The 16,117-nt window shown below is 34.5% G+C and overlaps 1 protein-coding gene across 11 annotated transcripts in view; it reads right to left on the bottom strand.

Annotated features, from left to right (window-relative positions):
- The window catches only part of AKAP6 (A-kinase anchoring protein 6), a 568,763-nt gene that overhangs the window by 49,231 nt on the left and 503,415 nt on the right, over positions 1–16,117 (bottom strand). For all 11 annotated transcript variants that reach the window (XM_072838209.1, XM_072838213.1, XM_072838216.1 and 8 more), the window contains one exon: positions 5,178–5,393. In XM_072838209.1, coding sequence (XP_072694310.1) covers positions 5,178–5,393 — 216 coding nt within the window. The remainder of the gene's footprint in view (positions 1–5,177; positions 5,394–16,117) is intronic.

Here is a 16,117-nt window from a genome sequence, read left to right as displayed (position 1 = left end):
TGCATTCTGAAAAAAGAAGTCTGCTGTAACTCTTAATAATGTTTCTGTTTTTCCTGGGTACTTTGAAGATATTCTCATCACTAGTTTTAATCAATTTGATTCTGATGTCGCTTTGTGTAGTTTTTTTTCATGTTTATTGTGCCTAAGGTTTGTTGACACTCTGGATCTATAGATTTATGGTTTTCATCAAATTTGAAGACTCTGGCCATTATTTCTTCCAAAATTGTTTGTCCTTATGTCCTTTCTTTTAGGGATTCTAATTACATATATATATATATATATATATATATATTAGGCTGTTTGAAATTGTCTCATAGCTGACTGATGCCATGTATTCTATTTTGTCTGGTTTTTCTCTGTTTCATTTTAGACAGTTTCTATTGTTATGTTTTTCAGGTTTATGAATTATTTCCTCTTCAGTGCATAATTGGCTGTTAATACCATTCAGTGTATTTTTCATCTCAGTTATTATAGTTTTTATCTGTGGAAGTTTGATTTTAGACAGATAGATATCATCAATGTCTCTACTTAATAAACACAATATCTTTTTCTAGCTTCTTGAACATATGGAATACAAGTAAAATAACTTTTAATGTTCTTATCTATTAATTCCATAGTCTGCATCATTACTGGATCTGCTTCTATTACTTAATTTTTTCTTCCTCATTATCAAATATATTTTACTTCCTTTTTTGAATGTTAATTGCTTTTGACTAAATGTTAGATACTATGAGTTTCACCTTGTTGGATCCTGGGTACCTGCATGCCTATAAGTATTTTCAAGTTTTGTGTTAGGATGCCATTAAAAAAGTTAAAAAGTCATTTACTTTGAAAGAGTTTCATTTTTTAAAGATTTATTTATTTATTTGATAGAGAGAGAGAAAGCAGGGGGCGCAGGGCAGAGGGAGAGGAACATGGAGAATCTCAAGCAGATTCCCCACTGAGCATGGAGTCTGAGGCAGGGCTTGATCTCACAACCCTGAGATCATGACCTGAGCCAAAAGCAGAGTCAGACAATGAACTGACTGAGCCACCCAAGTGCCCTGAAAGAGTTTGATTCTTTCAGTTCTTGCTTTTATCATTTTTGGGCAAGACTAGAACTGCACTTAGACTTAATTTTTGCCCCATTGCTAAAGCAAAAACATTCTTAATACTCTGGCACATGCCCTGTGAATATGAGGATTTCCCCTGTGACTGATGACAAAAGGAACTATTAACAGTTCCCTGTAATTTTTTTGGATGGTTCCTTCCACTTAAGACCTGAGTGGATCCCTCTGCATATGTCTACAGCTCTTTCTCTGTAGCTCCCTCCTCTCTAATACTCTGTGCTATAGCAACTTTAGCTGCCTTGGCCTACTCAGACTCCTAGACCTATCTCTTCAATTCAGCAAGATTGCCAGGTTCTGCATAGATTTTGTTTCTATTACACTGTGCCCTGGAAACACTAGGTAGAGATTTGGGTAACCATAGTATCACTTCACTCATTTCACATCTCTTCATTGCTTGATATTCAAGGTTAAAAATTGTGATTTTGTCCAGTTTTTTAGTTGTTTCAGGTACAAGGGTAAATCTGGTCCCTTACTTTATCTTGGCCGAAAGTGGAAATCTGTCTATGTATCTTAAGAGGAAGAAGGCCTAGAAGGAAGAACTCCTTCATCAAGGAGTTATTGTCGCTTCACTGAAAATCAAGAAACACTGTTCTAAGTGAATTTATTGATTATTGGTAGGGATTATTGTTGTTATTGTGGACTGTTTTATACATTCTAATTTGTATTTCTATTGCAGGAAGTGATATTTAAGCTGTTAAAATAATAAAAATTCTGGTCCTCTATAATAAATACATAATAAATTTAGAATGTTATTTTGGCAGATGGGATGGCTTCAGGAAATACAAATGTGTAGTATTGTCAGTCAAGATATGGTCCTGAACCAACAAAAAAGTGTAAAAGGAATAAAATTAAAGTTTCTTTGGCTCACAAAGAAAGATGGCAGGGTACTAGGAGAAACAACAACATACAAATCAAATGAAAATTAGAATTAAAGCTTGAAAAGCATTGACAGAGATCAATGTTACAGGTAACATGCACACACACAAACACACAAATATTAAGTCTGGGCAAAGACTTTAAATATATGAATAACAGCGTAATGTCAAATAATTATGCAGTTTTATAATCTTGATAAGAGAGAAGGATGCTTTTGGGATTTTAATACAAGATCTCTGACTTTCTTGCAACTTTTTAAAAAAGAGAAAAATATAGTCATTATTTACCTAGTTATGGGTAATAGAGAAGTTTGTTTGACATTTATACACTTGAATTTTTCTGAATATTAGTGAAAGGTTTTCCATATTTTTGTCAGTGTTAACTATAAGAGGGAAGCCAGTAATTACCAGTGAATACCACCTAGTATTATAGTTATTTGTATATTTGTCTTATCTTTCTAGCTACACTTTGTCAGAAGATGGAAGAGACCTTACTCACTTTTGAGTATCTAACATTGACTACTATAGAGAATCACTCAGAGAAAATTCACTCATTTAACAAATATTATGAAGTACCTATTAAGTTCTAGGTACTATGTGGGGCTTTAGGAATGCAAAGGTGAGCAGAAATTTTCTATGTGGCTGCGTTCTTCAGACCAATGAAGGAGATTAACAGTAATCAAGTCATCACACAAACAGATGTAAATTGAACAATACAGAGCACTGCATGTATGATTATGTGGCATCTCATATAAGTTACTTCAAAAGTGACTAATGAGGAAAATTCTATAACACAGTGATTGAATCAGAGCTTCTCATCCTCAGCATCAGAACTTTGCCCACATTTTTAGAACCACTTTATCCAATACCTCATAAGGAATTTCCTTCAGAAATAACATTTGAAGAAAAAAGTATATACCACGAGGTACTTCATATCATGTTTTAGAACGTGGAAACATTGCTCCTATCAGACCAAAAGTAAAGTCAGAAGGTTTCTTTGTGGTTTCATGAAGGTGAATATTCTTATAGGAATATAACAATACTCAAAGCCATTTTGTGGGAATATGAACATTGATAATGAATATAGATATAACTCTAAACCAAATGCCAGAATAAATAAAATGAAAGTTATTAAATAAAGCATGTACTCATTCATTCAGCAAATATCTATCAAACATCTACTATGTGTAAATATGTCCAGGCCTTGGAAACATAGTAGTGATAGTCCCTGTGCATAAGAAGGAGATGGCATAAGGGCAGAAATATATGATAAAAAGCAAACAGGCCACTTAGAGACTTCTGCTTCTCTGCATAGGCAGCCTCCCACATGGTCAAATACTTGTCTGCCCATCAGAGCAACTTGGACTCTATCCAACCAACAGAGATCAGAAGCAAGAAATATCTCCAACTTAATGAGGTACCCTGTGCTTACTGTATTGTTGGCATTAGTCCCACTTTCCTCTATCCTTTTCTTGACAGTGATTTTCAACCTTGTTTAACACAGAAGACCTTATTTGTTACTCCTATCATTCCAAACAACCTACATACTCAGCTGCTAACTTAAAGAAAAGGGGAGACTTTTCTCTATCAGCAATTTATATCTACTTCTATGTTTTATCCTGAGCCTCTAAGAAGTAGCCAGGGTTTTAAAGTGAAAGCTTACCTTTACCACAGAAGTAGGATAAAAATGTCTACATCTAGTCCACAGAGATCTAGTCCTGTATCCCTGATCATACGATTTCAAATAAATCCCCAAAGAAAGCCATTTTTGTCTCCTCCAAAGCAGTTTGAATGCTTCCAAAATGTCAAAGCTTCTCCAGGTGCAGATGGTTTCTGTGTAAGTTTTATTATGGCCACTACCATGCTTAGAGGCTTCAAACTATAGAATAAAAAATAACCTCTTTTGCCCTTCCCAATGCTAAAAAAAAAAAAAAAAAAAAGAAAAAGAAAAAAGGAAGAAAGAAAGAAAGAAAACACTCCAGCTAAATAGCTTCAAAACAAACAGGTCATTTCAAGAAAAGACATCCAATTATATAGACTCTGATTACTGGTAATAACTTGGAAGTCTTAAGAAATTTAACAACTTCAGCTCAAAACAATTAAACTGAACTGTTAAGGATAAAATCACCCCCTAGACTCAATATAGCTACAGATGAAGAAAGAGTGAGAAGGCTTACTGATTCATTGTCCCTTCTGTTTCTAGTCCCCAATGCCAAACCCATCAAATAGCAAATATTAACATGTTGTTAAAATTAGAATTCATAGAAAAAGGATTTTTTTCTATGGCAGGATTATTATATTTGATTTTTCAATTTTGAATCTTGTACTTTCTGAAAACATAGAACTGATGATATAAACTCATATTTCATTCCATGTATTCATATATGTATTTCATTTAAGTAAGTCAAACTTGTGACTTAGGCCTCAACTAATGGACAGTGACTTCAAAGTCATGTGGGGAATGCAATCTTTTTATCAGCAAACCTTTTTTCTTAAGGATATGAAGGTTTTCTGGACAAGAGCTTTTTCTATATTATTATTAAACAACTCTAGTCACATATATTTCCTTCATGTAGCAACAGCTTGAACTTACAATCAACTTGGAAAACTCTTAAAAAGGATCCCTACCTCTACCTTGCACACTGCATTAAAACTCAAAGAGGAAACTTGCTAGCTCTCAGCAACACACCTCCATCAGAAGGAGCTCCAAGAAGAAACAGTGGAGTTTGTTGTACGAATAGCGTTAACTCATCGTGTAATGACAAGGTAAGGAGTATACTTTATGTCGTTACCTTATCTATAGAGCATACACATTGCTACATATACTTTGAGAATGGAAAGCCATCTTCTAACAAAATCTTCATGGGGTATTGTATGATTAAGGAACATCATTGGTGAAGGAATAATTGAAGGAATTAATGGCTTACTTTGTTAAGATGAAGGAAAATCTTCATGTGATTTTTTTTTAAAGACAATGAGATATTCTGAAACACTTCTTATTAGTAGGCAAATAAATTGTGCTACGACAAATGAATCTCATTGAGTGGTTGAAGATATCTATCCCTTTAGTTCACAAAACCAATTGTAAAATAAATACATTTTCCAAGCCCTGAAATAATTTTTTTCTGAGAAAAATAAAATAAGAGAAAAATAAGAGAAAAAAGTTTTATGCTAAAAAATAAAAATAACTCACAGACTCCTTTCCCATCTTCTTTTGTAGCCGTGTTTGCCACTGGACAGCTTGCATGACAATGGCTTCCCACCTTCTTTCAAGATTTACAATGATCAGTTGCATGGGCTGGTGGTCTGCATTCAGATTGCAAGTATCCCGGTCATCCAGAAGATGCTGGCATAATCGCAGGATGGAGGCCACTCCACGACGTCGCTGCTTGATTTCACCACAGAGAGACTGCAATATAGAGAGCGATTGATCCATGAGTGTTTACAGAGCAAAATTTCCTAAAACTTGAAATGAATTATTCTACTATAATTTCAAATTGTAGTAATATACTCAGCTATGAACAATAAGGCAAGAAGAGCTCTGAGAGAGTTGCCTTTGGGTTGGAGACCTCTATTGATACCAAACTAACACCAAAGAATTTAGCTCATCTGGTTCCTCTTCCCTTTTTTCACTGATTTGTCCATTATAAAATGCTGGGTCCTACCTTGATGCCTAAGTGATTAGCAATTTATAGCTTAAAGAAATAAATCATATAAGTCATGGGAATGCTAAACAGACTGACATGCTTTGATTCCAGGTCCTAGGAAACACCAAAGATAGGAAAGTGCTCCAAAAGGAAATGGAATTTTTCCTAATTTATTCTAGATTTTTTTGTTGCTAAAAGTTTAGTTTTCTACTGGCTGGGAAAAAGTTAAGTAAGACTGCAAAGAATTTTGATATATAACATCTATTATTGGAGGTGGGGGAGAAGGATAAGCAACATTCCTCTTCCGAAGCTTGATTAACAAAGCAATAATGTTCTGAAAACAGAAATTAGGATACTGGATTATTACTGCACTATTTGTTGGTTGCTGTTTCTTTTAATAGACATTCACACAATTTAAGAAGGATATGCATGCATCAAAATAGCATTTTGCCCCCAGAAGCATTTGTATTGCTGCAGTGACCCTAAGCTGAACGATTCAAGCAAAATAGTGGGTACACATGTCTAAAAATATTATATCTTTTCTTTGCCTACGGATAGTGTATAAGTGATATTCTAATTCAAAGCCTTCAGGAGAAATGATGATTATATCCACAAACATCACTGAATTACTAATCTCCTTCTACTGCTACAATTGGACTGTTCTAACAGTTAACAGATTGCTTATTAATCAACAAGGGTAAACAAGACAATGCAATTTCATTTAGTGCGAGAGTTTTAATGCCTAAAAGTATTTGTGCTTAAAATGTTAATCTAGATAAGGCTTCATTAGAAGAAGTCTTAAAATGATTAAGTGCGGTTCATTGAAATGTGCACAGAGTGGTAGTAGATCAGCAGGTGGACATTTCATACAGATGTTCTGCTTATTGATATAATACATGGTATAGCCATTTAAATGACCCTAACTCAGTAATAGCCGAAATTCTATTATTTCTGTAATGAGAGAACACTGTACCTTTAATATTTCTGAATTTTAAATAAGGTGAATGACAAATTCCCAAACCTCTATTTATGGCAAAATATGACTAGGAATTTTATTATTCAATTTATACCAGTGCAGCATTTTTAGTTATGTTTCCTGAACTTACCCTTATTTATTTTCCTAGCATTCATTATTATTTTCCTACATAACTCCTGATATAACCCCCAAGTCTGACAAATTTCTTTACTGATGCTATTCATTTGTTCAGTGCTGAATGAGGAGAAACCCCTAGATATTCAAAGATAACATGAGGGCCTACTAAAGCAAAAAGCATTGTTTTCATCTCTTCCTCCAATACTGCTATCTCCCTACTCCAAAATGCATCCTCTCTCTTTCTCTCTCCCTCTCACACACACTCCACCCATGCTCAGTTTGTTCTCTAACTCTAGAACTGTTCAGCAAGACAAACTATCAAGCCAAATTAATACCTGGCAAATTTTGGGCCAATATTAACACTTCAAGATAATAATAGAACCAAATGAAATGAGTTGAAATGAGTCCTGTGAATGTGAATATCAAGGATTTCATTTTTCATTTTTGTTTTGTTATAAATTTGCTAAAAATACAGGGCTAAAAAATCAAAAGTGATATTCCCATGCCATAAAACTGAATCTTGCAAAACTCACTTTGCAGTTGACTAGACTAATAACTGCATTCCTCAAGCCAGCAAAAAGTCCCAATGTTTCTTAGCCAAATGAAAATTTGTTATGGATGGCACTAAAAATATGTGTGGAGTTAGCACAGCCACATTGGTAACACTTACAAAGTAGCCCAAATGGACTTCATCCACCTCACAGGCATTTTTAAAGTTCTGAAGGAGGACATGTGAGATCACTAGGGCAAATTTTCATAAAGGTCATTGGCCATAATTTTTTTATGAGTATCTAGAATGTATCCAGTATTTAAGTATCTAGATGTTCCCTACCCATATCTTAATATGAGTCAGTCCAGATAGTTTAAAAACTGTGAAAGCTGCTTTTGACATTCAATATCAGATTTGATGGAATGTTAACATTCACTACCTAATTTTTGTATCTTCACAATCCTATAATTTTTTTTACTTTAAATATTCAAAGAACTTAGTCTGTATCCTAGATTAATAATGTATCCTATATGCATGCTGGGAAATAACACTACTTTAAAAAGGAGGTGAAAATTGAGAATTTTAAATGGCCAACATCTTTTTTGATACTTTTCTATATCTAGGAGATATAACTGATAAAATAACATTCGTCTACATAAATGGGTTTCCATGACAACCATTAAAATATACATATTTATTTATAATCACAAACACATACTAAATAAAACCAATGCATTTGCTGGCAATGTTTCTTAGAATCAGTAGCTTACGTTATTTCCATGATAAACTATGCACAGAGAAATGTTAAATATAACTACGCAGGAACAAATAAGTATTGTAACTATTTCTGGCTTACATTTTCAAAGGAAAGTACTTTAAAACAGAAATCCAAACTATACAATCTAAGTAAGGCACTGAAATAAGATAAACTCATCCTTGTCTCTCAGTCCTCCTCTATTGTGCACTGCACCTTCCCTCTGCCAAGCACTGTTTCAGGCACATATGCTTCACAAAAGAGCAAGTTATTGCTCCTTCTCTCGAGGTGCTGGGACTCTCCTGAAGAGAGTCTGTACAAATAAGTGTGATACTGAGAATGATGTAGAGAGAGAGGCATGTTAACAGAAGTTTGAGCAAGTTGCTATTGGAGGAGTTGGTGAAATCTTCAAGGAAACAACATGAGCCAGATGGTCCAAGCTGAACGGTGGTGGTTATAAAGACAGTAGGGTCAGGGAGCAAGTGTCCTGGGGCGGTGGGGGCACCTAGTGTGTCAGGGAGAAGAGACAGTGAAGCAGCTGGATAGGAAGTAAGGAACAGAAAAGTTCGGAATGCTTTTCGTTTTTGCTAATTTGGAAGCATTTTCCTTGATCTCTCATGAGATCATGTTGGTTCCCAAGCATAGTCATATTGCCTTCACAGAGAAGTATAGAGACAAGAGGAGTGAAAAGAAATTTAAAAAGAAAGAAAAAGCCCCCACTAATTATCAGTATACCTAAGAAAGAGATTCCAAAGGCTTTTGTATGTAGTTGTCCTATTATTTGGTAATTGTTAGGCTAATTTCTTATTATAAGACTATCTCTGTTAGTATGGAGGTAGTTGTCTTGTATCACTTCAGAATTCAGTTGCTGGAATATAGTTTGAGTGTGCTATTTTTAAATTTCTGATGAACTTTTTATTTACTTTTACATTTCTACTCAATTTCCTCATGTTATTAAACAGGCAGGCTTGCTATAAGAAATGTAGAAAAGTAAAAATCAAAATTTTTAACTTATTTTTTTTTCCTTTACAATATGCAGATCTCTGACCCTCTAAATACATCTTTTTTTCACATGTTGCAATAGAGTTGCCAACAGGCTGGAGGTTTTTTTTTTTTTTTTTTTTTTTATCACACTTAACAGTCAATTTGGTTTTCAATTCATCAATGGTAATGCAAAGGAGGGCTTTTGGTTTATCTGGGGGGTTTTCTTTTTTTTTTTAAATGGGAATTTTTCTTTTTCCTCTCCTGACTTTCTCTGTCAACCTTTTTGATTGTTTAAACCACTCTATTATTAAGCCAAATGTGATGTAACATCATTTTTTTTTAAAGATTTTATTTATTTACTTGAGAGAGGGAGAGAGCACACAGAAGCAGGAGAAGCAGACCTCAGTTGAGCAGGGAGCCTGATCCAGGGCTCTATCCCAGGACCCTGGGATCATGGCCTGAGCCCAAAGCAGATGCTTAACCGAGAGCCACCTACGTGCCCTAATGTAACATCATTTTTGACACTGGCTTCAATTTAACACCATTAAAGGTAAGACTTCCAATATTGATATTTTATTTTTCATTATACATTAAACATAAATACACACATATATTGTATGATTATAATTGACTTGTATACCCATATTCCTGTCATTAAACAATATTGTCATCTACTATAAAAAAAAAAAAGATAAAAATAAGCTTACAAGCAAAGAGTAAGCAAAGAACTTACTTGTAAGCAACTTTACTGGTAAGCAAAGAACTATAATTAGGCCCAAACCCAAACTACACAATAAGTAAAATTTAAGAATCAAATAGAGAAAAGAGAGATGAGGAAGAAAATACAATTTTAAAAATACCAAAACTAAGTATATTTTAAAAACAGAGAGAAAAAAAAATTAGCTGAGAAACTACAAATCAATTTGTCTCTATATCTTACATAATTATATTCAGCAGGTTAATGTAACATCATTGGGTAGGTCAATATGAACAAAGTGATAGGACTTCAGGTGATCTGTCAACTAAAAACCACTTATGCAGCAATTCCATTTATAAAATCAAACATAACTTTATTTTCTAGATTGATCAGTTTAACAATATGTATTGAGTGTGTCCTCTCTGTGGTAAGCACAATAAAGAAGTTTCAACCTGCATATATGATACATACCTGCCTTCAATCTAGTTGGAGTGAGGAAATAACAGAGGGGGAAAAACTGAAAAAGACATGCAACTTCTTCTGGTTTAAATAATCACAAGTAAATAGCTCCATCTCATTGTTGCAAGGGTTTCCCACATTTTTCAAGCGTTTTTCTTCTTTTTAGCATTTTCTATATTTTACCATTTTAATTTCATGAGGTGGGCAATCGTCTTCTCTTAGTCTGCTACCTATGACTAGAGGAATAGAGCAAAGGTTCTCAGACATTGTTCCCCAAGCCAATCACCATTAGCATCACCTGTGAACTTGGAAATTCCAATTCTCTGGTGGCACTCCACATCTGAATCTGCAACTCTGGGGTAGGCCCCAATGAGACATGGTTTAAATTTCTGATGAACTTTGATTTCAAAAGTTGTAAGTGATTACAATGCATGCTAAAGTTTGAAAACCCTGGCCTACAGGAAACTTGAACTTAGTTTTACAGATAAGAGAATTAATCCAGCTGAGCAGATTTCTTTTTTTGTTTTAGAAGTATAAAATAGAGGTTACAAGTTCTGATTCTGGAGTCACACTGTTAGCCAACAGCCTAGAGACCATACCCATTTGGTGATCAGTTATTTTTTTTTAATTGTCACTAAATTACTGAAAGAAAATGAGTCAATCAATGAATAGATCTTTTTGACTAGAGGTATCTTTATACTATTAGTACTTGCTTGATGATCTTCAGAATTTTCCTTTTTTTTTTTTTTTAAGATTTTACTCATTTATTCATGAGAGACACAGAAAGAGAGAGGCAGAGACATAGGCAGAGAGAGAGGCAGGCTCCATGCAGGGAGCCCGATGTGGGATCACACCCTGAGCCTAAGGCAGACACCCAACTGCTGAACCACCCAGGTGTCCATATCTTCAGAATTTTCAATATCATTATTAAGAATGAAAATAATGGAGGCACCTGGGTTGCACAATTGGTTAAATGTTGGACTCTTGATTTCAACTCAGGTTGTGATTTCAGGGTAGTGAGATTAAGCCACATCAGGATTTGAGCTGAGCATGGAGTCAGTTTAAGACTCTCCCTCTCCCTCTGCTCCTCCCCATTGTGCCCTCTCTCTAAAATAAATAAATAAATATTTAAAAAAAAAGAATGATGGGAACTGAGTGGGAAAAATTAGAGAGGGAGACAAACCATGAGAGACTCCTAACTCTGGGAAACAAAGGGTTGTGGAAGGGAAGTGAGTGGGGGGAAGAGGTAACTGGGTGATGGGCACTGAGGAGGGCACTTGATGGGATGAGCACTGGGTGTTACACTATATGTTGGCAGATTGAATTTAAATTTAAAAATGTAAAAAAATAAAATTCTTTTTGATTCTAAAAAAGAATTATAATATGTTAGGTTGTTTGAATACCATATTTGGGGATTTTACTCCTTTTTATTAATTTTATCAAATTAGTCATTTAGTCATAATGAATGATGCTAATACATATGGCATTGTGCTAAATTAAATAGAAGCTTCTCTCACAAAGTGTATATAGTTAAACAAAACCATGATGATTATTTGGAAGGTAGAAGGCATCAGATGCAGGGAATGTTAATGAAGATGGGGAAAATGAGAGGCAACACTGGTAACTCTATGAATCTTCAAAAGATGCTTTTAACTGGTTGATTCTGGGCTAATGTTTTAGGACAAGGTTAACAAAGATTATATGGATGTTATTTCTCACAGCAATAAACATTTATTGAGTATCAATTATTCACCAAACACCATACTTTTCATTATAGAATTGGAATTGGTAAATAAAAGGAATATAATAAGATGTGGTGCCTGTTTTTAAGTGCTTGTGATTTGGTCATTAAGAGAAGACTCTGCCTCCTCAAAGGAAAAAATAAATAAATAAATGCAAGGCAAAGGTTTTTGATAAGACCTAACCCATCAGGTTTTGTAAGTGTTAAATGAAGTAAGGAAGGTGCATAGTTAACAGTGAGATTGTAACCCAAATGTTGAGGTGCAATATATATGCATGCTAAATTATGGACATTGACTTGGGGGATAAAAAATATCATTACTAGCTGGAGTATACAGATTAAGATTGATGGAGCTAGTACCATGTTAAAGTTGGTGAAGATTGAAAAAGTGGAAGGAATGGAGGACAGGCATTATAGTTGGGTGAGTCACATAATAAAGGTCAAGAAACTACATTTTAAACAGGATGGAAGTTGAAGTGGAATATGATGATAATCATATTTCAACTGTCCATCCATCCATCCATCCATTCAAACATCCAAATGTACTCACTGAGTGCCTCTTATGTGCCATGCAGTTCTCAGTGGTGGGGATATAGCGGTGAGCTACAAGATTTCTTTCATGGAACTTATATTTGAACTTGTGTGTGTAGAGAGGTGGTGGTAAGAGGCTGGAAACAAAACATAAATAAACATACAAGAAAATATCAGGTAGTGATAAAATCTATAAAATAAAATAGAGTTATATCATGGAAAGTGGTGGTGGTGTTACTTTAGACTGGTTAGTCAATAGAGCTCCTCTAAGGAAGTAATATCACATTATATAAGTTTACATATAGAAACAAAATATAACAGTGTTCTGATGCTGTAATAATTTAGACAAGATAATGTTTAAAACAGCATTTGTATGCCATTTTATGCCAAAAAGGCCTATTTTATGATTAAGTACCAGGGTACTGATTAAAGACTGAATGCTTACCAATGAGATAAGTGGAATTAAAAAGCTCTCAGTACAATTAAGTCAGAAAAAACATTTTCAATAAAAGGTGCTGGGACAATTGTATATCTACATGCAAAAGAATGAATTGGACTTCCCTACCTCACACCATATACAAAATTAAATTAAAATGGATCACAGACTTTCATTTAAGAACTACAACTGAAAAAATCAGAAAGCATATGTGGGACTCAATCCCGGGACTCTGGGTTCACACCCTGAGTCAAAGGCAGATGATCACCCACTGAGCCACCCAGGCATCCCTGAAAATCATAGATCTGATAAAGGACTTGTATCCAGAATATATAAAGAACCCTTAAAATTCAAAAATATAAAGTTAAGTAACTTCATTTTTAGTAGTAAACATTTCTTCAAAGAAAACATACATCTGGCCAATAAACATATGAACAGATGTTCAATGTCATCAGATATGAGGGAAATGCAAATCTAAACCACAACTACATACTATTTCACCTGCACTCTGATGGCTAAAATTAAAAAAAGACAAAATAACAATGTTAGCAAAGATCTAGGGAAATTGGAATCCTTATGAATTGTTGGTGGGATTGAAAATTAGTGGCACTAATTTTCATACTTTGGAAAATTAGTGCCATGGCACTAATGGCATACTTTGGAAAATAGTATGACATTTCCTCAAAAAGTTAAACATAGAATTACCATATGGTCCAGCAATTTCTCTCCTAGGTAAGTGCCCAAAAGAATTGAAAACCTATGACCACATAAATATCCATAATCACATTATTCATAATAGCCAAAATGTGGAAAAAAAACACAAGTATCTATCAATGGATGAATAGATTTAAGGAATGTAGTATATCCATACAATGAATATTATTTGGCAGTAAAAAGGAATAAAAGGGGCACTTGCCTGACTCAGTCAGTGGAGCATGTGACTCTTGATCTTGGAGTCATGAGTTCAAGCCCCACGTTGGGCATAGAGCTTACATTATTTAAAAAAAAAAAAAAAAAAAAGGGCAGCCCCAGTGGCCCAGCTGTTTAGCACCTCCTGCAGCCCAGGGTGTGATCCTGGAGACCCGCGATCGAGTCCCATGTCAGGCTCTCTGCATGGAGCCTGCTTCTCCCTCTGCCTTTCTCTCTCTCTCTCTCTCATGAATAAATAAATAAAATCTTTTTAAAAAAGGAATAAAGTACTGATACATACCTCAACATGAAAGAAACCAGAAATATATGGCCACATATTATATGATTCCATTTATATAAAATGTCCAGAATAGGCAAATGCATAAAAAGTAGATTAGTGGTTTCCTCAGGTTGCAGTCAGTGGGGGACAGGGAATGACTGCTAATGGTTAAGGGATTTCTTTTGGGTGTAGTGAAAATGCTCTGAAATTAGATTTTATGGTATGCAAATTATGTCACAATAAAACTATTTTTTTAAATCTCTTGGTAAAGCCAGGTATGTATTATCAGCCACATAACTGGTGATAATCAGATAATTTATCATATGTACCTTCAGGGTGTGTCATGACAACAGGTTATATGATATTACTAATACCATTCAGACATCATATTTTTTGCAACAGTGGGTCCATACACATATTAACACACAAATGACAATTTAGACCTTTTATTATTATTATTATTATTATTTTTTAAAAGTAATGGCTGGGCTGCCTGGGTGGCTCAGTCATTTAAGCATCTGACTCTTGATTTTGGCTCAGGTCTCAGTATTGTGGGATCAACTGCTCACCTCCATCCCTCTGCTGGGCTCTGCACTCAGTGGGGAGTCTGCTTGGGATTCTCTCCCTCTTCCTCTGTGCCTTTTCCAGTCTCACACACACACACTCTCTCAAATAAATCAATTAATTAATCTTAATAAAAAGTAGTGACTATAAAATTCCCTGTGATATAGTCATAACTACAAACCTATAAATCTCAGTCAACAGGACATTCTGCTATATGATAAAAATAATACAGTGTTGTTTTTAATATAGCTGTCCTACTTCTAGAAATATCATAAAACATAAACAGAAAAGTATACATAGAAGAGCATGGATGTGGAAAAGGAGTTGAAGAAAATGTGGAAATTAAAGAATGTTAGTTAAGTCTAATTACTGTAGTGGTGAGTTTCATTTACAATCATATACATCTTATGAAATTCTAATCTATTTTGGTTTTGGTTTCAGTAGAAAAATGAGAAATAGGACCTTCCAACAGACTTCATGTATTTCACCAAAGATCATTCTAAGTTGACTATATGTTATCTGAACCAACACAAAATTTTTAAAAAGTTGTGTTCTCTTCAGATATTTAATTAAAGATTTACTTGACTGTAAAATAGTAACCAACAATCATTGAATCTTATTAAATTGCTAGAGCGCTATTCTGAGTATTTTCTTAGTTATTTTTCACTAATCTCATAGATTAATGACAAACATAATTTGTGTATTTCTGTCTGCTATGTATTTTTCTAGGTATTTTATATGTATTGGCTCATTTCATCTTCACAACAACACTATGAGATATATATTATTGACATGTACCTATTTTACAAAAGAGGAAATAGAGACAGAAAAGGCTAAGTAACTGACCAGAGATAACACAGCTAATAAGCAGCAAAGGCAGGATGTTAACCTGAATCCCATGCAACCTGAATCCCAAGCCAATTCATAAAAACATTATGCTACATTTCTTTTCATAAGAGAGCAGAAGAGGGTTATAAAATTTCTCCATTTTCAGACTGTTCTGGCCCTTGATTTCCAACTGAAGTGGCCACAGCCATAAAGTTACTGTTGATAAGACAGACAACAAGTTCATCAGTATACCTTTTGAGGTCTATCTTAAACAAATTTCTAGGCCTATGTTAAAAATTAGTAATCTGGGGTGTCTGGGTGGCTCAGTTGGTTAAGCCATGATCCCAGAGTTCTGGGATCAAGTCCTGCATTGGGCTTCCTGCTTAGGGAGAATCTGCTTCTGCCCATCCCCCTGCTCCTTTTCACTCTATCTCTCAAATAAATAAATAAGTAAATAAATAAATAATATTTAAAAAATAGTAATCTATATAATTTTTAAACCCAGGGTGGTTATGATAACAGATGTGGAAAAAATATCAATTCAATCACTGAACAAATATTTATTGAACACCTATTATAAAGGGCACTACTCTGAGTGTTTGAGATGCATCAGTGAACAAAACAGACAAACTTTCCACCCACAAGGACCTCATATGCTAGCAGACAGTAGAGGATTATCTCTTTTCTGAGAAAAATGTAAGTTATATAAATAATCAGAAA

This window comes from Canis lupus, chromosome 9, assembly GCF_048164855.1.
Source record: "Canis lupus baileyi chromosome 9, mCanLup2.hap1, whole genome shotgun sequence".
NCBI classification, from domain to species: Eukaryota; Metazoa; Chordata; class Mammalia; order Carnivora; family Canidae; genus Canis; species Canis lupus.
This window is presented reverse-complemented; position numbering and strand designations above follow the sequence as displayed.